General features: G+C 43.4%; 1 protein-coding gene across 4 annotated transcripts in view; it reads left to right on the top strand.

Annotated features, from left to right (window-relative positions):
- The first annotated feature begins 779 nt into the window (after positions 1-779).
- TRAF3 (TNF receptor associated factor 3) overlaps positions 780-25,650 on the top strand; it is an 89,321-nt gene continuing 64,450 nt past the window's right edge. For 2 of the 4 annotated variants that reach the window (XM_032180544.3, XM_032180543.3), the window contains exons 1-4: positions 780-1,981; positions 3,793-3,938; positions 21,027-21,151; positions 22,240-22,373. In XM_032180544.3, coding sequence (XP_032036435.1) covers positions 22,298-22,373 — 76 coding nt within the window. In that variant the 5' untranslated portion in view covers positions 780-1,981; positions 3,793-3,938; positions 21,027-21,151; positions 22,240-22,297. The remainder of the gene's footprint in view (positions 1,982-3,792; positions 3,939-21,026; positions 21,152-22,239; positions 22,374-25,650) is intronic. The other 2 variants (XM_032180546.3, XM_032180545.3) reach the window with 2 other exon arrangements.

Here is a 25,650-nt window from a genome sequence, read left to right as displayed (position 1 = left end):
AACATTGGCAGAGGTCTGACATGTCATTTCCTGTTACTAGAATTGGGGAGTGACCAGTAGATTCTTTAATTTGTTTATTCATTCATGCAGTCCTTCACCTCACACCTGTTCAGGGTCCAGCTGGGCTCTGGACATAGGGTGGAAGAAAACCATCTGAGCACAGGCCGTGTGGACTGTCACCTCTGTCAGGGGTGCCAAGGCTGCCAGAGGACAGCTGTTACTTATGGGTGGCGGCGTGGTGAGGTCGCACAACACAGAGCTGCCCTGCTGTGTCCATGCTCTGGTGCCTCCCCGTGGTCACCATGTGCTTTGGGCAAATGTAGGCCTCAGGTCCCAGACACAGGCTTCTGTCAGTGGTGGTGGCGGTGGCTGTACCTGCTCCGGGCTGCTGTGAGGGAGGGACGGGCTCCGGCCACAGACATGCAAGGTCCCCTTGCGGAGGACCTCCCGCACCTGCTGAGGAATATGTACAGCCATCTGGAGGGTGTTCTCCCCTTGGCCCTCCCTGTAGTCCAGCTGAGTCCACATCCTTCAGCCCCTTTTAAATGTTCCTTTCTCACAGAACCTTGTCCTGGAGGTGCAGTCGGGCCGGGGTTCTGCCTCCTGTGCGGTGGCAGCCCTCCTCCCCCATGCATGATGGTGTGTTTTCTGTTATTCTCCCTCCCAGAGCACTGGTGCCCACCCTGACGGCGGTTCCCCATGGTCAGATTGAGTATCCCTTATCTGAAATGCTTGGGACTAGAAGTGTTTCAGATTCTGATCTTTTTGGATTTTGGCATATTTGAATATGCATAATTGGATATCTTGGGGATGAGACTTAAGTGTAAACACAAAATTCTTTTCATATACATCTTATACACATAGCCTGAAGGTAATTTTATGCAATATCTTAAATATTTTGTGCATGAAACAGAGTTTTGACTGTGACCCGTCACATGAGGTCAGTTGGGGAATTTTCCTCTTGTGGTGGTATGTTGGTACTCAGAAAGTTTCGGATTTTGGAGCAATTTGGATTTTTGGATTAGGGAACGCTCCATTTGAATATCCTTTTACATACAGCACGTGGTCAGTGCTCACTAAACTTAGTATTGCATGAATGAATGAAAACCAAAGGTCATTTACTAAGCGTGCTACTATTTCAGAAGCCTCTTTTTCCGAATTTGGTTATATGGTCAATGGTTTAATATTTCAAGTGCTCTGACCACATAATGGTTATTACCACACTGTGAAGGTAGCTGGGTGTTCAGTGATTGCTGCCCACAGAGGACCTGGAAGTGCTTGCTGTACTTGGTTTTCTGGAATGGAAATCATGGCTCATTCCCAGGAGCCCCTCAGCAGGGGCTTTGAGTCTGGTGCTAAGCAGCAGATGTGCAGATTCCCGCAGGGCGTACCTGAGCCCTGAGAGGGGGCGTCGTAGCGCACATCGCACTCATTTCCGCATTCCTACCCCGCACAGCCAGTTGTCACAGCCATCCTCCAGTAAAAACCACAAACCAGTCAACCTCTAGGAAACAGGTAGGAAATCTAGAAAAAGCCTCAGGTGTTCACAGCATTTTTTAAAGATTCTTTAAAAATCTTTGTGATTGGAAAGACTGCTTCCTGTGCCAGAGAGTCTCTCTCCAGCGCTTTTGCTTCTGAGGTTGGTAGCTTTCAGAAAGACTGCAATGCAGCGGTTACCAAAGTCCTTGTTAATATGGAAACAACCCGTGGTGAAGGCTTTTGCTCCCCTTCACAACTGCTGACTGTTGCCTGCAGTCGGAAGGAGGAGATAATGAAGGTAATACTCCGGACCTGGCAGTTTAGTGATTAGAACGTACGCGATTCTGTGAATGCTGTGGCTGGCACAGGCATGTCCTGCAGCAGCTCTGTCAAGTTACTGATGCAGTGGGCTTCCTGGGAACGTGAAGCTGAAGATGTCTTTGCAGCTTGTGCACGATAATTTTGTTTTCATCTCTCTGTTCAGATGGTGGATTATAAGAAGGTAAGGGACTTTACAAATCATGCATATATGTATTTTAAATGTTTATGAATATCCCTAGTCAAGGTAAAGAATTGTGATTGAATAGACCTCTTTTGAACTTAAGAAATAAAACTTTATTTCTTGTTAATGACAGTTTTGACGTTTGAAGAGTTAGTCTTGACAAATGCCCTATATAAGTGAATTATTGAAGATGGTCTTTGAAGAGATCTGCTTTTTCTTTGATTTGCTAAACATAGTTGATTTCAGAGATGTAGATACGGATAGAATATATTTGTTTCTTTAACTTAAGCAATGACAGTTACATTAATCTGGATGGGACTTTTCGTCTTAAAAAATCTCAACCACTGGCTGTAGATGATGAATTCTAATCTCCTTAGTTCTTATTTTGCCTTTAGAAGAGCATTTTCGGATGTGCGGAGCTCTGTGCTTATCCGTGGGGTGAGCTGGGTGCTACCTCCAGCTGCTGCTCTTCGTTTATCTTAGAGGGAGGCCAAGAGTCAGAGCTGAGATTTATTTTGCAATGAATTAGTGGCCCCAAACGGTATTAAATGCATTATGGGTGGTAATTTATATGTCCAATGCCAAGAAATATAATGTTGGGGTTACCATGGCAACTGCGTGCATTCTGAAAAGCTTGTGAATGGTTTTGAACCTTCTGGCATTGGAAGTGAGCTTTTCCAGCTGAGGGCCTGCATTCGTGATTAGTGTAAATAAATTCAGCTTTCCATATGAAGCACATCCTTTCTCTTTGTTTACCAGAGTAGTCCATTGAGCTCAGTTCTTTCTCTGGTGACGTCTGCCTTGGTCCCTTGGTTCCTGGCAACAGAATATGGTTGAGACATAGTTTTCAACTTCAGGCTGAGGAACTAGCCTGTGTGTGTGTGTGTGTGTGTGTGTGTGTGTGTGTGTGTGTGTGTGTGGTGTGTGTGTGTGTGTGTGTGTGTGTGTGTGTGTGTGTGTGTGTGTGATGGCCTGCCACCTCAGTCCGTGCGCTGTGTAGAATGGGGCTGGCTCATCTGTACCTCCTGAGGGCTGGCAATGCATGATGTCTCCAAAAGCACAGTCGCAGCCGCATGTGCTGGTGGGCTCCTGGCACAGCCTTCTATCCATCTGAAGGGCTTGTTTCCAGTAACCCTTGCTAGGGCTCTTCCTGGGAGGCAGCCCTGCCTGTTTCCAGCGTATCATGGGGATTGGTTTTGGGGAGGGAGGCCCAAGTTAGAAAGACCCATATTTAAAATGTCAAGCTTGTGAAAATAATAAATGAGGGCCTATTGTCTTCATTGCCAAAGGTCTGTTTGCTGTTTGTTAGAAATATATGTAGCATAGGCCGGGGATGGTGGCTCATGCCTGTAATCCCAGCACTTTGGGAGACGAAGGCAGGAGCATTGCTTGAGCCCAGGAATCTAAGACCAGCCTGGGCAAAATAGCGAGACCTCATCTCTACAGAAAGATAAAATAAAATAAATAAATAAATAAAACTAGTTTCCCTTGTGCATTTAAAACAATGTTGACATCTTGATTGCCAGAGACTGAAATGTCTGTGTGTGATTTCAGGGGCCTGAGGTCGGAAGGTTGGAGCCTGGTGGTTGCTGCCGAGGCGGCAGCTCCTAGAGGGCCTGGCCAGACACTGAGAGAATGTTTTCATGCTCTGTAGAATTCATTCTCTTTGTTAATAAACATTGAGATCATAGAATTTAAGTGTTGAGCTTGAGGATAGACTGGCCTTCAGGCACACAGCGGGCATGTTGCTGTGGCTCACCTGTAGGCCTCAGTTAAGAATCTTTGTCTAATCCAATCCTTTTATTTTACAGATGAGGAAAATGAGGCCCAAAGAAGTGATGCCACTTGGTTAAGGTCCCAGAGCAGGTCAGAATCAGATCTAGGATCAGAAACCTGGCTCCTGGCTCCTGGCTCCCGGCTCCCTACTCTTCTAAGGATCACTGTCCTGACAGAAGAGGTTTGCTCTCAGTTAATTGTTGATGTTGTTGTTGTTGTTGTTGTTTTGCTTTCCTTTTGTCAGAAAGAGGCCTGTAATAACAACAGGCGTCTAATTTAGACTCTGTAATTTAGAATTTTAAAAATTCTTGTCTTCCCTTCCTCTGGTTATTTATAGAATTTCTACTCAGTGTTCTGGAGTCACCCATAGGAGGGGCAAAGGGCATGACCTCTGCCCTTAACGCTGTGTCCTGTGATGAGAGATGGGTGCATAGCTGAGCCTGCAAACTGGAATGTTTGGATAAATTGTGGCTTGACACCTACATTTCTGCCAGTCTGTGGTATTCTGTGTTCTTACAGAGAAGCTGCAGTGCCCAGCAGTTACCCAGGGGTGAATCTGAATCACCACCTATTAAATCAAGGTCATGATACTGTATTTACTAAGGCAGGACAACATAGTAATTTAGGCTCAACTTACAAGTTGCAACTTACTACGAGTAATAAGAGGTTCGGCTTACAAGGGTTGAAATGCAAATTGATTGTTTTAGCCAGATTCCATTGAACCCTGGTTTTTAATTTTCCAATCTTGAAAGAAGACTGAGATTTTACTGTATAACTCACTTAGGGTGACATTGTGTTTTCCTAAGTATTCTCAGTGATTTCTCCCGTTCTCCCTGTTCTTCTCACATGGGACTTTGACAGAGAGCTGCTCCTGGGCTGGGTGTGTGGCCTCCCTCACCCAGCAGTATGGCACAATGGTGCTATGTGACTGCTGAGTTAGGTCCTTAAAAGGGTGCAGTTTTTGCCTGGATGTTCTTTTTGGGGTACTTGTTTGCCATCCCTATGGCGAGGAAACCCATCTCGCCCACACAGGAGGACCACACAGTGAGCAGGGCATTGACATAACAAGGTGACTTCTGTTTTCTGAGTAGCTTCCACCACAGTGGTGAAACTGTGTCCCCAAGCTCAGCAAGTGGAGGTAAAACATTTTTCAAAGAAAAGGATAACATAGGCTCTTGGTTTACCACATGGTGAAGAGAGGCCTCTGGCTCTTCCAACCTGTTGCACATAGAGCGTGGAGTGCTGGGACTTCGGTCAGGCCAGCTCCTGCCGCCTCCCTGTCCAGCTCTCCCGAGTGCTCCTGTCCTGCCTTGCTCTCTGCCCAGTGCTGCCTGCTGCCCGCTGCCCTTACATGGAGTGACCTTCTGTCTCCCAGCCCCAGCCATGGGTCCCGTTGCCCAGAATACAAGAGCCTTTCTTGGCTTAGAACTTTAACTCAAAACTCTCAGTTCTTAGAGGGTTTGTTTCCCCCACCCACTTTTTTTTTTTTTTGGCCTGGGATTATGAGAATATCTAATAGTGCTGGGCAGTTTTATCATTCATCATCATGGGTAGTTTGGTTTATTACAACTTGCAGCTTCATATCTTGTAAAACAAATTCATTTCTTTCAGATTTGCTTATCTGAAAGTTTTGTTCATAATAGTAACTTAGCACAAGGCTTCTAATATATGAGTTGATGAAAAGCACCTCGTGTATCATCTTTAATAAGGATAATTTTGAAGTGTAATTTAATGCCTGGAAGCCAATTGGTACTGAGGTTTAATTTTGTACTTGGAAAAGAAGTGTGAGAAGAAAAGTATCCTTTTTTCCTTAAATTTATTTTTCTTAGTTGACATATAAAATTGTATATATATTTATCACGTACAACATATTTTGAAGTATATATATTATGGAATGGTTAAGTCTAGCAAGTTAGCAAGTGTAAAGATAAACTCACAGTTATCTTTTTTTGTGGTGAGAACACTTTACATTGATTTTCTTTTTTTTAAACATAAAATCTTTCAGAAAAGACATCTGCTTTCTCAGCATTTTTCAAGAAGAAAAGTATCTTTTTAACAAATACATTTTCTAAGCCCTGGTCTGCAACCCACTCCATTCAGTTAATATTTATCAAGCACTGGCCGGGTGCGGTGGCTCACGCCTGTAATCCCAGCACTTCGGGAGGCCGAGGCAGGTGGATCACCTGAGGTCAGGAGTTCGAGACCAGCCTGGTCAACATGGTAAAACCCCATCTCTACTAAAAATACAAATATGAGCTGGGCATGGTGGCAGGCACCTGTAATCCCAGCTACTTGCGAGGCTGAGGCAGGAGAATTGCTTGAACCCGGGAGGTGGAGGTTGCAGTGAGCCAAGATTATGCCATTGCATTCCAGCCTGGGCAATAAGAGTGAAACTCTGTCCTCCCACCAAAAAATATATATATTTATCAAGCACTACCTACACACACACCCACTCTCTCTTACACACACAAACACACTAACAGACATAGCAGTAATATATATTAAGCACGAATACAGCAAGAAGTTTGGTACCCTAGAATTAGAACGGGGTTTTTTCGTATATAATCTACAAAATGAGATGTTGAATTGATGTTTAATACTAAGCTACTTCTTAAGCATTTGATTTTTCTTTCTGCATTTACCTATGCTTATAATTTTAAAATCTGAGAATTATAGAAAATAGGTAATTTCTACTTATCTTTCAGATTATAGCTTAAATGTCCTCTCCTGGGGTGGGGGAGGTCCCCATGTCCACATAAATGGGTGTGACCTCCATCTGCACTGTGCGCTTCCCTTTGGTACTTTTCGTCTCACACACGTGCACATCCTGCACAGACACACACACTCTTATTGCTGGTGTTGTGTCTTCTTGCCTGTGGACTGTGAGCTCTGTGAAGCGGAGGCTTCTGTCTTTCTTGTCCCTCTCCCTTCTGCGGCACTCAGTACATGTTGGGTGAAAGAATGAATACTGGACGCAGACGCTTTCCTTGAAGGTGGTTGGATGATCTACCCTTTCCTTATAGGACTTTTTCAGATGTTTTCAAATTCAACCAAGAAATCTTTTTTTTCTATTACTAAGTTACTGCTTTTCCAAATTATTGAATACTTCTATTTTCTTCTGCCTTTAAGGAGTAGGAAACAACTAAGAACAAATGATGTCTCATGTTCTGAATGGATCCTTCTTTCCTTTGCTTTTCCCTCAAGTTCTTTCTCATGCAAGTGAACACCCATATTGTGAGGGGTAGCAAGTTTAAATGAGTCCTGTGCATTCGAGTATAGAGATGACTGAGGAGAATGAGGTAGTTTGGAAAAACTAGAAGAACTTGCCTCAGTGCTTTTGATATTTTAATTTATAGGCAATTTTTTTAAGTTCCATTTTTCTCAAGACAAATGCCAGACTGTGGAAAGGGTGCCGTCATTTAAAAATATTTGGGCGTGTGGCTCGGTGCAGTAGCTCACGCTTGTAATCCCAGCTTTTTGGGAGGCCGAGGCGGGTGGATCACGAGGTCAGGAGTTCGAGACCAGCCTGGCCAACACTGTGAAACCCTGTCTGTACTAAAAATACAAAAATTAGCTGGGTGTGGTGGCACCTGTAATCCCAGCTACTCAGGAGGCTGAGGCAGGAGAATGGCTTGAACCTGGGAGGCGGAGGTTGCAGTGAGCCAAGATTGCGCCACTGCACTCCAGCCCGGGCAACAAAGCTAGACTGTGTCTCAGGGGGAAGAAAAAGAATATTTGGGCGTACATACTGCCCAAAGCGATTTACAGACTCTCTGCTATTCCTAGCAGATTACCGAGGACCTTCTTCACAGAACTAGAAAAACACTGCTTTAAAATTCATATGGAACCAAAAAAGAGCCCAAATAGCCAAGGCAGTCCTAAGCAAAAGAACAAAGCTGGAGGCATTCTGTTACGCAACTTCAGACTATACTACACGGCTACAGCAACCTAACAGCATGGTACTAGTACAAAAGCAGACACCAGTGGAACAAAAGAGAGAGCCCAGAAATAAGGCTGCACAACTACAACCATCTCATCTTCGACAAAGCTGACAAAAGCAATGGGGAAAGGACTCCCTATTCAATCAGTGGTGCTGGGACGACTGGCCAGCCACATGCAGAAGATTGAAACTGGACCCCTTCCCTACACCATGTACAAAAATCAACAAAACATGTATTAAAGACTGAAATGTAAAACCCAAAACTATAAAAACCCTGGAAGACAACCTAGGTAATACCATTCTGGACGCAGGAACTGACAAAGATTTCATGAAGAAAACACTAAAAGCAATTGCAACAAAAGCAAAAATTGACAAATGGGATCTAATTAAACTTAAGAGCTTCTATACAGCAAAAGAAACTATCAATAGAGTAAACATACATCTTACAGCACGGGAGAAAATATTTGTAAATTATGCATCTGACAAAGGTCTAATATCCAGCATCTATAAGGAACTTAAGAAACTTAAGAACTACAAGAAAAAGGCCGGGCACGGTGGCTCACGCTTGTAATCCCAGCACTTTGGGAGGCCGAGTTGGGCGGATCACGAGGTCAGGAGATCGAGACCACGGTGAAACCCCGTCTCTACTAAAAATACAAAAAATTAGCCGGGCGCGGTGGCGGGCGCCTGTAGTCCCAGCTACTCGGAGAGGCTGAGGCAGGAGAATGGCGTGAACCAGGGAGGCAGAGCTTGCAGTGAGCCGAGATTGCGCCACTGCACTCCAGCCTGGACGACAGAGCGAGACTCCGTCTCAAAAAAAAAAAAAAAGAAAAAAACTACAAGAAAAAAACAACCCCATTAAAAAGTGGGCAAAGGGCTTGCACAGTTAGTTTTCAAAAGAAGACGCACATGCAGCCAACAGGCGTGTGAAAAACAGCCCAAATCACTGACCATTAGAGAAATGCAAATCAGAACCACAGTGAGATAGCATCTCACACCAGTCAGAATAACTATTATTAAAAAGTCAAAAATAAGATGCTAGTGAGAGTGTGGAGAAAAGGGAATGCTAATACACTGTTGGTGGAGTGTAAACTAGTTCAACCGTTGTGGAAAGCAATATGGTGATTCCTCAGCTAAAAATAGAACTACCATTCGACCTAGCAATCCCATTACTGGTTATATATACTCAAAGGAATATAAATTGTTCTACCATAAAGATATGTACACAGGTATGTTCACTGCAGCAATATTCACAATAGCAAAGACATGGAATCCACTGAAATGCCTGTCAGTGGCAGATTGGATAAAGAAAAATTGGTACATTTATATCATGGGGTACGATGTAACTGTAAGAAAGAATGAGATCCTCCTGTCTTTTGCAAGAACATGGTTGGGAGCTGGAGGCCATTATCCTCAGCAAAGTAACGCAGGAACATGAAACCAAGTACCGAACGTTCTCGCTTATAAGTGGGAGCTAAGTGATGAGAACACATGGACGCAAAGAAGGGAACAACAGACAGTAGGGCCTACTTGAGGGTGGAAGGTGGGAGGAGGGAGAGGATCAGAAAAAATAACCATTGGGTTCTAGGCTTCGTACCTGGGTTACAAAATAATCTGTACATCAAACCCTGGTGACAAGAGTTTACCTGTATAGCAAACCTGCACATGTACTTCTGAACCTAAAATAAAAGTTAAAAAAAATAATTTAGGCATGGTGACTCATGCTTGGAATACTAGCACATTGGCCGTGGGATCACTTGAGGCCAGGAATTTGAGGTTACACCGAGCTGTGATCGTGCCACTGCACTCCATCATGGGTGACAGAACAAGACCCTGTCTCTAAAATATTTATCTACATGATATATACATTTGGTGGGTGCTTTGGTCCCAACTGTCTGTGACCATCTGGGGCAGAGCCAGTGCCGTGTGCAAGGTGTACTGCCTGCACGCAGCACAGGAGGCTGGGGCTGGCCAGGGCTTGTGCACCTGCTCCTCTGTGCCTGGTTCGTGGATGCCCCTCACTCACTGAGTCTTTTCTGAAGTCATTTAGCAGCACTGCCACTGCTCTAACCTACCTTTAAAGATTTATTTTCGTAATTTTCTGGCAGAAAATTTTATTATTGTAGCCATTTTATTTGTATAATGATTGTTGAGAATAGAATATTTTATGTTCAAGATATTGATTAATTTTTGGAGAAGCCTAAGAAATTTGATGTTGCATAACAAATCTCTACTTAGATTCACGGTGTAAACTGCAGTGAATCATTAGTGTATTAGGCAAAAGCCAACGTTGCAGAATATAGTTTATTTGAAAGGCTGCTTAGATGAAAATTCTAGGGTGATCTGGAAATGTTTTACACTTTTGTGTATGTGATCATTGGATGCTACTCAGGAGAGTTTGTACTAGTGTGTCTAGCAGTTGTAGCAAGGTGAGGTGGGTGGCCACATTTGATTATGAAGTAAATTTATTCTAGAGAGTTTATGTAGCATGAAGAATGTTAAAATCAAATAAGTGTTACATTGCATATCTTAAACTTTTAACGTGACTCTTATCTAGCTGTAAAAATATGTGTGACATTTTGTGTTTTAGGAATAAAGTAAGTATGCAGTGGTAATGAATGTTTGATCGTGATTTCAGGTGAGTAAGACGTCAGGGAAACCTATCACAGTTCCATAAGCAAAAATGAAAAAAACTCACTGAGGTATATGGCTACAAAATGGCTTCTTTCCCCCAAGAATTTCTTTAACTGTGACTGAGTAGTGCAGCACAGTCATTCCATTCTCCCCTTGCTCTTTGCTCCTCCTCATCCAGATGCATTTGGATGATACTGTTCAGAAGTAAGCTAAATAATTCTACTCAATTTTCATATTAGAGTAGCTAGAAATTAAGCAAGTAATTTTTGTGTCTTTTTTTGGGGGGGGGTAGGGGTGAAGGTCTTGCTCTGTTATCCAGGCTGGACTGCAGTGGTACAATGACAGCTCGCTGTAGCCTCAACCTCCTGGACTTAAGCCATCCTCCCGCCTCAGCCTCCCGAGTAGCTGGGACCACAGGTGCATGCCACCACACCTGGCTAATGTTCACATTTTTTATAGACATGGGGCCTCACTATGTTGCCCAGGCTGGTCTTGAACTCCTGGCCTCAAGTGATCCTTCCACCTTGACCTTCCAAAGTGCTGGGATTACAGGTGTGAGCCACCGTGCCTGGCCTCCAAACAATAATTTAAATGATATGATAAATTTTATTTTAGCCTAGCCGAGATCTTAAAATCTTCTTTGAAGTCAAGAACTAGCCTTATTTGGTTCAGCTAAAGGTGCTCCTTGGTGCATCAGGTTGTGAATGTCATATATGAGTCCTAAGGGAGTAAACAAACTCTGGCTGTGTCAGTGCTAAAATTCAAAACAATTTTAAAAAAAAGATACTTGGTTTTAAAATGGGGTGGATGCATCTGTTCGGCTTTATTGATATTTTGGAAATTTTGAGATACGTATTTTGCCTCTTGCTAAGGAATTAGATAATCGTGCAGGGTTTGAATTGACAGTTGTCAAAGCCAGCAAAAATACTGTGGTCAAATTGCTGGGTCTTCGAGACCTGGGTTTTAGTCCTGTTAGCTCTGACTTTGGGCAAGTTGTTTGATGTAATTGTTTTAGTTACTCAACAATCCAGACCCTGGCCAGCAGAGTTGGAGCATTGAATGATCTTTCTAAAATAATTTGAGCGTACAAATGGCAAATCTGATTTAACAGCATAACTGTTGATTCTTACGGCACAAGTCAGTGAGCCTGTCTTTGCTGAGGTAGTCGCGGTGTGATAACAGACATAGTAGTTAAGAACACTGACTGGAGGTAGGCCGCTGTGCCGCTTAGTAACGTATCATGTTGTGAAGCTGCTGAATCTTCGTACTCTAGTTTCCTCATCTCTGTACCAGGCAAATTTGTAATTGTGATGAATAAATTAACAACTACAAGAAGAAAATTAATAACTAAGACCAAATGCATACTGTGTGGCCAACACCGTTGTAAGTGCTGAGGATACAAACCTGAACAAGACACATTGCTGTCTTCAGAAAGCTCACGGTCAGATGGGAGAGAGAGAAGGAAGCAAGGCAAGTACAGGCTTGTAAGTGTTGTGATGGGTGTCCTTATAGGACCAGGATTTCAGGAGGTAAGGTCAGTTTCCCTGGGAAGGGAGAGTTACAGAAAAGATGCTCGCAGTTTAATTCAACAAACAAGTGGTACCTGCTGGGTGTGCCTGCCGTCCTGCTAGGCATTGAGACTACAGGATAAATTTAGCACGATCCCTGCTCTAAAGGAGCTTAAAGTTTAGTGGAAAACCATGAGTCTAGTGATAAATAGTAGTTGTCAAGATACTTGAATGGAGTCTTGCAGATGAAGTGTTTGACAGACAGTGGAAGAACAGAAACACAGGAGACAGTCGTTGCGGCTGGAGCAGAGTTTGCAAGTCCACTCCTGGTAAGGGAGGGGATGCTGAGCCAGCAGGGCAGCAGGGTCTACTCACTCCCAGAGGCTGGCTCGGAAGCAGCAGATGCAAAGGGAAGTGTGTATTGGAGGGGGTATGTTGTGAATTTGATGACGCCTGATTGTTACATTGAATTCCATGAGTTCTAGACAATTTCTTCATGATAATTACCCCCTTAAATTTCATAATCTTCATTCCCCCACTAAATTTAATAGCACAATATTTTTAATTTAAAAAACACCTTTTTTGTCAGTACTTTTGAAAACATTTTCCTGCACCTGTGCCTTCTATGAAATGAATGCTGTAGAGGATCTGTGGAAATGGGCTCATGGTAGAAGCTTTCACCGTCATATGGATGAGTCCTTTTGCTTGTCCAGTGTCCTCCTGGCATATCGATGAGGTAGGATTGGGAGTTAGGAACGCCTACAAAATGAGCAGGCCAATTTCGAAAGGGTGCTAATCCTGCAAAACCAAGGGAGAAGCTTATTGGTTGATTTGCCTTTTTTTTTTTTTTTTTTTTTGAAACAGTCTCACTCTGTCACCCAGGCTGCAGTGCAGTGGTGCGATCTTCGCTCACTGCAGCCTCTGCCTCCTGGGCTCAAGTGATTGTCCTGCCTCAGCCTCCTGAGTAGCTGGGACTACAGGTGCACGCTACCACTTCCGGCTGATTTTTTGTGTTTTTAGTAGAGACGGGGTTTCACCATGTGGGCCTGACTGGTCTCAAACCCCTCACCTCAAGTGATCCGCCCGTCTTGGCCTCCCAAAGTGCTGGGATTACAGGCATAAGCCACCGTGCCCAGCCATTATTTGCTTTTAGTTGAATTTGTGTGTTTGGAGACTGAGCACTTACTTTCACCAGTCCAGAAATTGACTTGGCAGCAGTTGCTGCAGGTGGCTGTTTTTGGTCTACCTCATACTGTCAGTGTGTCGCCCAGATACTATATAATTACTCAGTTATTTTGCAGTCACAACGTCTTTGTGTGTCTGTATTTATTTAGTAATTAGAAGAAAGTTTTTATGTTCTCATAGTATCTTCATGTCTGCAGAGTGCTTTTGTTTACTAATTTATATCCATTTGATACACATCTAATGATTGCCTCTGATGGGTATATGTGGGAACATGTACATTCCCTACTGTTAGTTGCAAATAGTGAGAAGTAATTAGAGCATAATGTTTCACATTGAAGTAATCTCTTTTTCAAAGACATCTCTGAGAATGAAAACATTAAGTTTGGCAGTTCTGATAAACTCTTATAGCGATAAGGTATTAGTCTAATTCTACTTAGTAAGAAAGTTATTCCTGGAGACTTCCATTTCCACTGTGATGGAATTAGAGGTGATTTATGCCCCTCCCCACCCAGGACTAGGGTAAGACAAGTGAGGCACTTGCCTCAGTGCAGAATTTAAAGGGATACCCAAAATCTCAGTAATCGAGATTATTAATATTTTAATGCAGTGCTTTAAAAAAATCACATTTGATGCAAAAAAAATCCATGATGAAAAACAAAATTATTTTTTACTTTTTAAGACAGGGTCTTGCTCTATTGCCCAGGCTGGAGTGCAGTGGAGCAATCATAGCTCACTACAGCTATGGTAATACAGCTGGGAGGGCTCAAGTGATCCTCCAACCTCAGCCTCCTAAGTAGCTGAGACTACAGGCACATGCCACCACGTCTGGATAATTTTTTTTTTTTTTGGTAGAGTGGTGTCTCACTGTGTTGCCCATACTGATCTCAAACTCTGTGCTCAAGCAGTCCTCCCGTCTTAGCCTCCCAAAGTGCTGAGATGATTGGAATGAGCCACCACGCCTGGTCCAAAACCAAAATTTGAAAGACAGGATCAGTATTAATGATTTTTCTTTTTGTCTCAAGTTCCAATATGGCTTGGCATGACACCATTATCGATATTATATATAAAATTTTGGTATTTTGTACCTCATGGATTTTTTTCATTAATTTTGATTTTATCTCTATTACTGAGTTTTTTTGGCACTCAATTAAGATTTGTGCCTAAGGCAAGTACCTCAATTGCCTCGCCCTAGTCCCAAATTGACTTCTATCTTAAACAACTTGCAAACCAGACAAAATATATGAAGTAATAGTTTTCATACATTTGACAGAAGGCTGGTTAGGACCGTGTTCCTTGAAATAAGAGGAACAAACAAAACAAACCCTGCAGTATTCCAGCTTGTACTCCACAGCATGAGACTGCACTTTTTTCTATAAAGGGCTGTATAGTAACCGTTGTAGGTTTTGTGGGCCGGATGCTGTTAATGTCACACCTACTCTGCTATGCTCTGTGCCTGCTTTCATCCTAAGTATGTAAGTGAATGGACATGGACGTATTCCAATAAAACTTTACTGACACAAACAGCCTTAGTTTGTCTCGAGAGGCAGTTTCCATGTTTCAGGGCAGGAAGAGAGAAGTCAGACAACCCACTGGCTTCACTAAAGTGATGAAACAGGAGAAATTGGGGAGGATAAGACAGCTAGAATTTGTGGAGAAAACATAGGAGAGGAGGGAGCAGGTTAGAGAGAGAGCTCCAGAGATCTGCAGAAGGACCCCCTTGAGGCGTTGGCTGCATCCTGGTCTGCATGTGCCCACGAGGAAGCACCTCAAGGCTGGGAGGAGAACCACCAAAAAGGAGAAGGCCAAGCACTTCTTGGACATCAGTTGCACAGGGCTGGGAATAGTTTGTGTTCCCACCACCCTGGGTGGTCTCAGGTAGATCCTTTGAAGGGTTGCCTTTTCATCTTTGTTAGTATGAGTTCAGAGCAGCTTTTTCATCTGTGGTGTCAGGACGATTCCTCAGAAGGGCTGCCTTAGCAGTGGGGCTGAATTATCCATAGACCAATGGGCTGCTCCCGACTTGCCCTAACTGATTACAGATAACTTGATTACATTATCAGAACAAAGCCTTGACTATATTTAAAAAGGATGTAATAAAACTAGCACCCAAAAATGTAAAAGGAAATTGTGTCTAGCATCTAATAAATAATTACCAGGTATGCAGAGAAGCAAGGAAATGTGATATTAACCAGGAAGAAAATCAAGAGAAACAGACCCCAGAATGACAAGGGATGATGCAATTAGCACACAAACATTAAAATAACTTATAAATATGTTGCACACATTCTCTACAAGAATGTAGAGAAAAACGTAAGCATACTGAGTGAAATGAAAGGTTCAAAAAAGATTGAAATAAAACTTCCAGAGATGAAAATACAATATATAAAATATATAAAATGCCGGGCGCAGTGGCTCACGCCTATAATCCCAATTCTTTGGGAGGCTGAGGTGGGCAGATCATTTGAGGTCTGGAGTTGAAGAGTAGCCTGGCCAACATGGTGAAACCTCATCTCTACTGAAAATACAAAAATTACCCGGGCGTGTTGCAGGCGCCTGTAATCCCAGCTACTCCGCAGACTGAGGCAGGAGGATCACTTGAACCCGGGAGGTGGAGGTTGCAGTGAGCCGAGATCACACCACTGCATTCCAGCCAGGCGACACAGCAAGACTCTGTCTCAAAAATAAATAAATAAAAATAATATATATTTTATTTATATGATAAAATATATAATAATAAAATAAATTTATATATAGTAAAATAATATATACACATATATATGTATATATAATGCAGTAGAGGGATCACAACAGGTTATTACTACAGAAGAAAAGAGTTCGTGAGCCTGAAGACGTAGCAGTAGAAGCTTTCCAAAGCACAGCACAGAGAATCCAGACTGCACGAGATCACAGAGCATCAGCGGCCTGTGGGACAAAGTCAGCTCACTTAAGATATGTATAACCTAGTTCCAGAAGGAGAAGAGGAGGGAATGGAAAAAATATTTGGAGAAATAATGGCTGGAAATTTTCCAGATTTGATGAAAACTGCAAACTATGAAGCTCAAAAATTCCAAACAGAGCAAATATAAAGAAATCCAAGGTACCTCATAATCAGATTGCCAAAAAACCAGTGATCAAGATCAAAAGCTTTCAAAGCAGCCAGAAGAAAAGACACATTACAGAGGAACACAGTTGCTAATAACAGCGATTCCTGGTCACATCTTGTGTGAACCAGAAGACAACAGAGCAACATATTCAAAGTACTGAAAGAAAAAAACCTGTCAGAGTTCTGTATCCAGGAAAAATATCTTTCAAAAATGAAGGATAAATTTTTATTTATTTCAAAAGTAAAGAAATTTTTAGTCCAGGCATGGTGGCCCACACCTGTAATCCCAGCACTTTGGGAGGCCAAGGCGGGTGAATCACCTGAAGTCGGGAGTTTGAGACCAGCCTGGCCAACATGGTGAAACCTCGTCTCTACTAAAAAAAATTAGCTAGCTGGGTGTGGTGGCAGGTGCCTGTAATCCCAGCTACTCGGGAGGCCGAGACAGGAGAATTGCTTGAACCTGGGAGGCAGAGGTTGCAGTGTGCCGAGATCATGCCACTGCACTCCAGCCTGGGCGACAGAGCGAGACTCCATCTCAAAAAAAAACAAAACCCAAAAACAAAAATAAATTTTAGGCCAATAGACATCAGAATTTATTGCCAACAGAATGGCACTAAAGGAATATTAAAGGAAATTCAGATAGAAAGAAAATAATACTTGATGGGAAAAATTTTTATTTATATATATTTTGGAGACAGGGTGTCACTCTAGTGCCCAGGCTGGAGTGCAGTGGGTATGATCTTGGCTCACTGCAACCTCTGTCACCCGGGCTCAAGCAGTCCTCCTGCCTCAGCCTCCCTAGTAGCTGGGACTATAAGCGTGTGCCACCATGCGCAGCTAATTTTTGTATTTTTTGTAGAAACGGAGTCTCACTATGTTCCCCAGGCTGGTCTCGAACTCCTGATTTCAAGCAATCCACTCACCTCAGCCTCCCAAAGTGCTGGGATTACAGGCGTGAGACACTGCACTCAGGCTTAAATAGTCAGTTTCCATCTGGGGCCAGGCATGGTGTCTCACACCTGTAATCCCAGCACTTTGGGCAGGAGGAGAGAGAGGGCAGATCACTTGAGCTTGGGAGTTTGAGGCTACAGTGAGCTATGATCACACCACTGTACTCCAGCCTGGGTGACAGAGTGAGACCCTGTGTTTCTAAAAGGAAAAAAAAAAGTGGTAAAATTGACAAAGTTCCAGTGAAACTGATAAGGAAGAAAAAACAGGTATAAATAACGAAATGAAATGAAAAAGGTGAAAACACTATGGATTCAGTAGACTGTTAAGATATCATAAAAGGATATTAGAATTAGTATCACGCTATATACATTTGAAAATTTAGATAAAATAGACAAATTTCTTTCAAAATGTAACTTAACTAAAAGTAACTGAAGAAGAAATAGGAAACCTTAACCAGTCCTATGACTATTAAAAATGTTTAGATGTAAACAAATGTATGATTGAGGGAATGCTGGGAATGTGTGTAAACACATACATAGGTTGTCATGTGTTACCTTAATTGACCTATACAGTTCTTGAGTACAAGATTAAAACCTGTTTCTGAATATGTGATTGTATCAATGAGGGCTCTTTCTGATGTAAATTTTGAGAAATTCAACCTTAGTTGTTTTAAGTAAGTAAAAGAAGGTTTAATGATCATCTGATTGAAAAACCTAAGGCAGGGCTAGCTCTAGATGGTTCACTTGGGCCAGTTTCTTCCCCAGCATCCTCCTTCATGTGTTCAGGTTCTTTGGGAAAGAGGGAGAATCTCTTTAAGTCCCATAGTGGGAAGAGGAGACTCATTAATCCTGATCTGGGTTGTGTGTTTAGAGATGAGCCAACTCTGGGCGGGAAAATAAGATGCTCTGAATGACCAGGTGCAAATCACAGGCTTTACCTGGGCCCAGGTGTTGGAGTCAGTGCCTCTGGAAGCTGTGGACTGAGCTGGGAATTTATACCTGACAAGAAATCAGGGTGCAGGAACCATGGAGAATGTGAACAAATATTTGGCTACAAAATTAAATCTCCATTGCAGTAATTGCCAGATGTAAAATTTCATGAATTCTTTATTCAAAATTATTATAAAATTCTATAATAAAGAATTCTTAGTTGGCCAGGTGTGGCGGCTCATGCCTGTAATCCCAGCACTTTGGGAGGCCGAGGCGGGAGGGTTGCTTGAGGCCAGGAGTTTGAGACCAGCCTGGGCAACATAGTGAGACTCCGACCTCTAAAAAAAAAAATGTTTTTGTTTTGTTTTTGTTTTTGTGTTTTTGAGACGGAGTCTCACACTGTTGCCCAGGCTGGAGTGCAGTGGCGCAATTTTATCTCACTGCAAGCTCCGCCTCCTGGGTTCACGCCATTCTCCTGTCTCAGCCTCCTGAGTAGCTAGGATTACAGGTGGCTGCCAGCATGCTGGCTAATTTTTTGTATTTTTAGTGGAGACAGGGTTTTGCCATGTTAACTAGGATGGACTTAATCTCCTGACCTTGTGATCCACCCACCTCAGCCTCTCAAAGTGCTGGGATTACAGGCGTGAGCCACCGCGCCCGGCCCTAAAAAAATTGTTTTTTGTTTTTTTTTTTTGAGATGGAGTCTCACTTTGTTGCCCAGGCTGGAGTACAGTGGTGCAATCTTGGCTCACTGCAACCTCTGCCTCCCGGGTTCAAGCGATTCTCCTGCCTCAGCCTCCCGAGTAGCTGGGATTACAGGCGCACGCCACCAGCTGTGGTTAATTTTTTTATTTTTAGTAGAGACTGGGTTTCACCGTGTTGGTCAGGCTGGTCTCAAACTCCTGACCTCAGGTGATCCGCCCACCTCAGTCTTCCAAAGTGCTGAGATTACAGGCATGAGCACCGTACCCAGCCTAAAAAAAAAAAAAAAAAAATTTTTTTTTTTTTTTTTTTTCAAGACGGAGTCTCCCTCTGTCACCCAGGCTGGAGTGCAGTGGTGCCATCTCGGCTCACTGCAAGCTCCGGCTCCCGGGTTCACGCCATTCTCCTGCCTCAGCCTCCCGAGTAGCTGGGACTACAGGCACCTGCCACCACGCCTGGCTAATTTTTTTTGTATTTTTAGTAGAGACAGGGTTTCACCGTGTTAGCCAGGATGGTCTTGATCTCCTGACCTTGTGATCCGCCCGCCTCGGCCTCCCAAAGTGCTGGGATTACAGGTGTGAGCCACTGCGCCCAGCCAAAAAAAGTTTTTGAATTTGCTGGGTGTGGTGGCACATGCTTGTAATCTCAGCTACTGGGGAGGCTGAGGTGGGAGGATCTCTTGAGCCCAGGAGTTTCAAGGCTGTAGTGAGCCCTGATCGTGCCACTGCACTCTAGCCTGGGCGACAGAGGTCGACCCTGTCTCAAAAAAAAAAAAAAAGAAAAAGAAAAAAAAAAAACTTAGAATACTATTATACCGCTGTTCAGTTAGCAGGAATTAAAAAATCTGGCAATTGTTGTTGAAAAAGTTAAGCAACAGAAACTCTCTCATACCCTTCTGATGGGAGTGCACATTACATCTGCTTTGGGAAATAGTTTGGCTTTAGAGTATAAGCTAGCAATCATACTTCTAGGTATGTACCTAGAAATACATGCCTAAAGTGATTGAGATAGCTGTACCAGAAAAATCTTAGTAGTGTTTGTATTTGCTCCAAAGCAGAGACCACCCTAGGGGATGAGAATGGATAACTAAATTATGGTATATTTACTGAGTAGAATATTACACAGCAATGAAAGTAAACTACAGACACAGTAACAACAAAAAAGGCAAAGAAAAAGGCAAGACAATAATATATGTAGTATGATTTTGTTGTTTTCATCTGCTTCTGGTTTTTATATAAATTATGTTTGGTAGGGCTGCACACCTAGGTGATAAATCTCTAAAGAAAAGTTAGGAAATGATAAACCATAAAAGTTAAGGCACAGTAGCTCATGCCTGTAATCCCAGCACTTTGGGAGGCTGAGATGGGAGGATCACTTGAGCCCAGGAGTTCCAGACCGGTCTAGGCAACATAGGGAGATCCAGCCTCTAAAAAAAAAAAAAAAAATTATCCGGGCATGGTGGCATCCTCCTGTGGTCCCAGCTACTTGGGAGGCTAAGATGGGAGAATTGCCTGAGTCCGGGAGGTCAAGGCTGCCATGAGTTGTGATTGTACCACTGCACTCCAGCCTGGGTGACAGAGCAAGACCCTGCCTCAACAAATCAAACAAAATCATTTTATTAAGCTAGTACTTACGAATGTGGTGGAAGGGTTTTGGGGTCAGATAGAGGCACCCAGCCTTTCTGGAGTTCTGGCAATGTTCCTTCCCTTGGTGGTAGTTGGACTGGTATTTATGTAATAACTTCATGAGACGGTATACATATGTTTCCTATGCTTTTCTGTAAGTAAGTAATACTTCATAGTAAAAGCAATTTTAAAATAATTAGATTTTATATTGCACGTTCCATTCAAAAAATGTGGAAAATCCCCAGAGCACATGCATATACAGTAGTTAATTATGTTTTATCTTAAATTTCTTCATATTATAGAAATTTACCTTTTGAAATTTCATTTTTATTTATTTGAGATGGAGTCTCGCTCGGTCGCCCAGGCTGGAGTGTAGTGGCATGCATGATCTCGGCTCACGGCAACCTCTGCCTCCCGGGTTCAAACTGTTCTCCTGCCTCAGCCTCCCAAGTAGCTGGGATTACAGGTGTGCGCCACCATGCCCAGCTAGTTTTTGTATTTTTGGTAGAGATGGGGTTTTACCATATTGGCCCGGCTGGTCTCGAACTCCTGACCTCAGGTGATCTGCCCTCCTCGACCTCCCAAAGTGCTGGGATTACAACACGAGCCACTGCGCCTGGCCTTGAAATTTCATTTTTAAAAGCTCTAAAAATTTTCCAGGTGAGAATTGACCAACTATTATTATTTTGTAGGTAAGGGACTCCACTACAGTAATTAAAGAAGGATAAGGTTGGCGTTGCTTTGCTCCTTTTTTTATTGAAGTCCTTCCTTCCTGATCAAGCTTCCATATTATCTCCTTAAAGCATATGACACACAGGTATGCCACTAAACAAATTTAATTTGTGTAGATTTCTTTCTTCAGCTGTTACTTTTTCATCTTGCACAAAAATCAAGTAATTAAATTGTAAAACATCCTGAACATATTCATTTTTGGCTTTAGCAATTTCATTCTTCAGCAGATGTATTTGACTTTCTATGTACATGGCACTTTGTTTTGGTTTGTGTCTGACCTTATTTTTATTTTTCATTTTTTTCAAACCAGTATTAAACTGAAAATAATAGACATCGTACCTCATGGCCCAGGAATGAGTGAATAGGTTGGAAAACCAAGAGTAGTGGCCTGCACCTCTTTGTCCAAGGCCTACTTTCCGAAATCTCTCGGCCCTACCCTTCCCTAGAAGGTTCCCCACTGCAAGGAAGGCACAGGCAGCCTGGGGGTGTGACCTGCCTCATGGAGTATTGCATTTTTTGATACAAGAACTATTTGCTCCTTAACCATCTTTCTCTAGGAGTTTGAAAGAAAATAAAATACCCTGTGTTTCAGTCTCTAACTTGTGATTGAGTGGCTGAGGTGGGAGGATCTCTTGAGCCCAAGAGTTCGATACCAGCCTGGGCAACACAGTGAAACCCTGTCTAAAAAAATAAAATAATTAACTGGGTGTGATGGTGTGTGCCTGTAGTCCCAGCTACATGGGAGGCTGAGGCAGGCGGATCGCTTGAGCCCAAGAGTTCCAGGCTGCAATGAGCTAGGATCATGCCACTGCTGTCCAGGCTGGCCATAGACCAAGACCCTGTCCCTTTAAAAAATAATAATAATAAATCTTTCATATGTTAGAATGTTAAAAATAAGTATAAGAAGTTTGAAATGTTTACATCCAAAGTGAGATTTAATACATAGCTATTTTTGATATATTGAAAAGTGTCAAGAAAACTGTTTAAATTTCATTTATAATCATCTCATCATAGTACCATTCAATTTTCTCCAATAGTCTCTGGTATTTTTAGTTTGTTTGAAGCAGGGTCCAAATAATTGCAGTTAGCTGATATGTCTGTTAAGTCTCTTAATCAATAGAATACTTTTCCCCATCCCTTTTTTCCTTGCATTTTATTTGTTGGAAAATCCAGGTTGATTGTTCAGTAGTCAGAAGTTCCCTCATTCTGGCCTTTGCTGTTTCCACTGGACATGTTCTTCTGCCTCTGGGTGGATACAGAGGATCGATCGCTTTCTGGCTCAGCCTTTCAGCACAGGTACTTCAGAGGTGCGTGATGCCCTCACCAGGAGGCACACATCTGCACTGATGTGAGATCCGGTGTTGTTGTTGTTGTTTTTTCTTTTTTTCCTTTTGTCTTTTTTATTTAAAAGACACAGGGTCTTGCTTTGTTGCCCAGGCTGGTTTTGAACTCCTGGCCTCAAGCAATCCTCCCACCTCTGCCTCCCAAAGTATGCTGCAAGCTTAAGCCACGGTGCCTGGCAGATCTAATGTTTTTTGAAATCTCATGTTTTATTCTAACAATTGATCGAAACATTATAATCTGCTTCTCAATATGGCCATGTTTTATGCTTTTCACGTCTTCAAATACAGTTGACACTCCAGGAAGATGAACCTTATCACACTTGCAACTTCTGCCCCTTATACAGCCCCGGGGCTCCAGCCCCATGTGGCAGGCGTGACCTAGGGGAAGCCTCCATCTGGAGAAGTGCTGCCTGCACTTGGTTGCATATCGAGTGGACTGAGCCTTTGGCTGCTCTCCCTGCTTCCTGTCCAGATGGCAGGACTCTGGTCCTGGGCCAAAAGAGGCACAGTGTCTTTGCATATAATAAGGGTTGAATGAATACTTTTTAAAAATCCTAACCCTTATGAACCAACCAAGGGATACTGACAATGCTGGGGCCCCAAATAACTATTGTTTTCTCAAAGGCTTTAAGACCATGTCTTATATTGTGATTTAATCAGGTTCTTTCCTAGGAGTCTGCCTGAGTCACTTGGTCTGTGTGTCTCTCCCTCCCTGTCCTAAGGGGGCTTTTCATGTGTGACTGTGATCTGCCTTTCTGGTAAGAATCCAGCCTCCTGTTACTTGCCCAGGGTGCTGACTGTGGGCCCTCTCCCGCAGTGGAACATTTGGCATCAGGTATCAGGAACAGAGCCAGTATGCTGAAGTGTTTGCATGAATGTGGATTTTCAGAAAGCTTTCTTATCAGCAGGGCACAACTGTCTGTTCGTGATCTTTGCCCTTCTCCGTTTATTGGCATCACTTGGACGATACCTTTAATTGCCCTGCTGGGCTTGATGTTGAGCTGCTTTTCTCCATGTGTGTTGTGTTTCGTGCTTTCTTGCGGCAGGAGCCTTTTGCTTTGTTTATCTGGTGCTTCCCTTTTTTGGTTTTCCCCGGGCTTTCCAGCTCTTGGAGCACCCTTTTGTCAGCAGATGTACTTTTGTTTCCAGTTTTTAAATTCTAATTACAGTGTAGCTCAACTAAAATCATGGAACTAGGGAACATAAAACAAATCATTAGAGTAATGGAGGCATAGAAGAAAGTGAAAGGAATCCAGTCCACCTCTTTCGGTACTAGGGTATAGATATGCCTCACCTGTGAGTGAGGGCCATCCTGAGTAGCTGACTAGAAACTAAACTTTTATGAAAGAATTTTCTTAAATAATTAGAGATGCCTTTCATTTAGTTAAAAACAAGACCTCAAAATACAGTAAATTCGCGTCTAAAACTGTAGCAAACAGTAAGTAAAGCAATAGAGTAAAAATTCTGCTTAAAGAAGACTGCAGAATAAAAGTTGCAGGCTGAGTGTGGTGGCTCACACCTGTAATCCCAGCACTTTGGGAGGCCAAGATGGGTGAATCACTTGAGGTCAGGAGTTCGATACCAGCCTGGCCAACATGGTGAAACCCTGTCTCTACTAAAAATAAAAAAATTAGCCAGAGCTGGTGGCGTGCGCCTGTAATCCCGGCTTCTCAGTAGGCTGAGGCAGGAGAATTGCTTGAACCTGGAAGGTGTAGGTTGCACTGAGCCAAGATTGCGCCACTGCACTCCAGCCTGGGTGACAGAGTGAGACTCCGTCTAAAAAAAAAAAGTTACAGTGCTCAGAGCGCCAGATGCTGCGCTCCTCGTAGTTTCTGGTCTTGGCCCTTCATTAGCTCCTCAAAGTGCACTGGCATAGGTGCCATTTTTTAGTCACGCAATTCCCTTCATTGTAATTTTCTTAGCACTGTCTTTGCTTAGTGGATCTGTTGTTGCCATTGAGCAGTACATTTCTCTCTGTGTGGAGGCAAACGTCTTCTCAAACCTGATGCTCAGTGAGGATAGGCAGTGGGCTATTAAATAGGCAGTGGCCTCGGATTCCCAGCATGTGTATGACAGCCGTGCTAACCAGAGGCACAAGTGTCCAGCATCTAAGCAATGGAAACTGCAAGCTGCTCCCCCAAATCAGGATGCCAAAGATTAATTGGCAAGTTACTAAAAGTTGCCTCAAATACCATCTTTAATGCATTTAACTGAATTTGCATAATTTTTCTTTATCAGCACAATAATTATTATAAATATTGTAGAATTGCCATTCACTTATAATTGTCATATCTAAATTTTAGGATAAAAATAGAATTTAACTATTTTTATACCCACATATAAGCAAGTGAAGTAAAGGTATTTATGTTTAAATCAAAAAATCTAATTAAAGGTTTTCACAGTCCTTCCAAATATGCAATCTCACTTATTTCTTGCCACTTCTGGTGATAGGCCTGTGTGTGGAACACACGAGGGATTCCTGCCTGTCCACAGCTCAGTGTGAACGGACCAGAAATGGTGACAGATTAGAAATTACCACCACAGGGCCGGGCATGGTGGCTCAGGTCTGTAATCTCGGCACTTTGGGAGGCTGAGGCGGGCAGATCACAAGGTCAGGAGATCAAGACCATCCTGGCTAACATGGTGAAACCCCATCTCTACTAAAAATACAAAAAATTAGCCGGGCGTGGTGGCGGGTGCCTGTAGGCCCAGCTACTCGGGAGGCTGAGGCAGGAGAATGGCGTGAACCCGGGAGGCGGAGCTTGCAGTGAGCCAAGATGGCGCCACTGCACTCCAGCCTGGGCGACAGAGCGAGACTTCTGTCTCAAAAAAAAAAAAAAACCTACCTTCCTTCCATCCTTCCTTCCTTCCTTCCTTCCTCCCTCCCTCCCTTCCTTTCTTTCTTTCTTTTCCCTCTGTGGCCCGGGCAGCAATCTCCTCGTCTCGCTGCTGCCCCGCGGACTGCCTGGGACTGCCGGCGCGCGCCACCGCTGCCTGTTTTTTCTCCTTTGCCTGCCGGCGCGCGTTCGCCATCTTGGCCACGCTAGTCGCCAGCTCCTGACCCCGAACGCTCTGCCCGCCTCGGCCTCCCAGGATGCTGGGACTACAGACGGAGTCTCGCTCACCCGGTGCTCGGTGTTGCCCGGGCTGGAGTGCGGTGGCGTGGTCTGGGCTCGCGGCAGCCTCCGCCTCCCAGCCGCCTGCCTTGGCCTACCAGGGTGCTGGGATTGCAGCCCCTGCC

The sequence above is a fragment of the Hylobates moloch genome, unplaced genomic scaffold, assembly GCF_009828535.3.
Source record: "Hylobates moloch isolate HMO894 unplaced genomic scaffold, HMol_V3 SCAFFOLD_16, whole genome shotgun sequence".
NCBI classification, from domain to species: Eukaryota; Metazoa; Chordata; class Mammalia; order Primates; family Hylobatidae; genus Hylobates; species Hylobates moloch.
The sequence above is the reverse complement of the archived record's forward strand: the minus strand, read 5'-3'. Positions and strand labels throughout refer to the sequence as shown.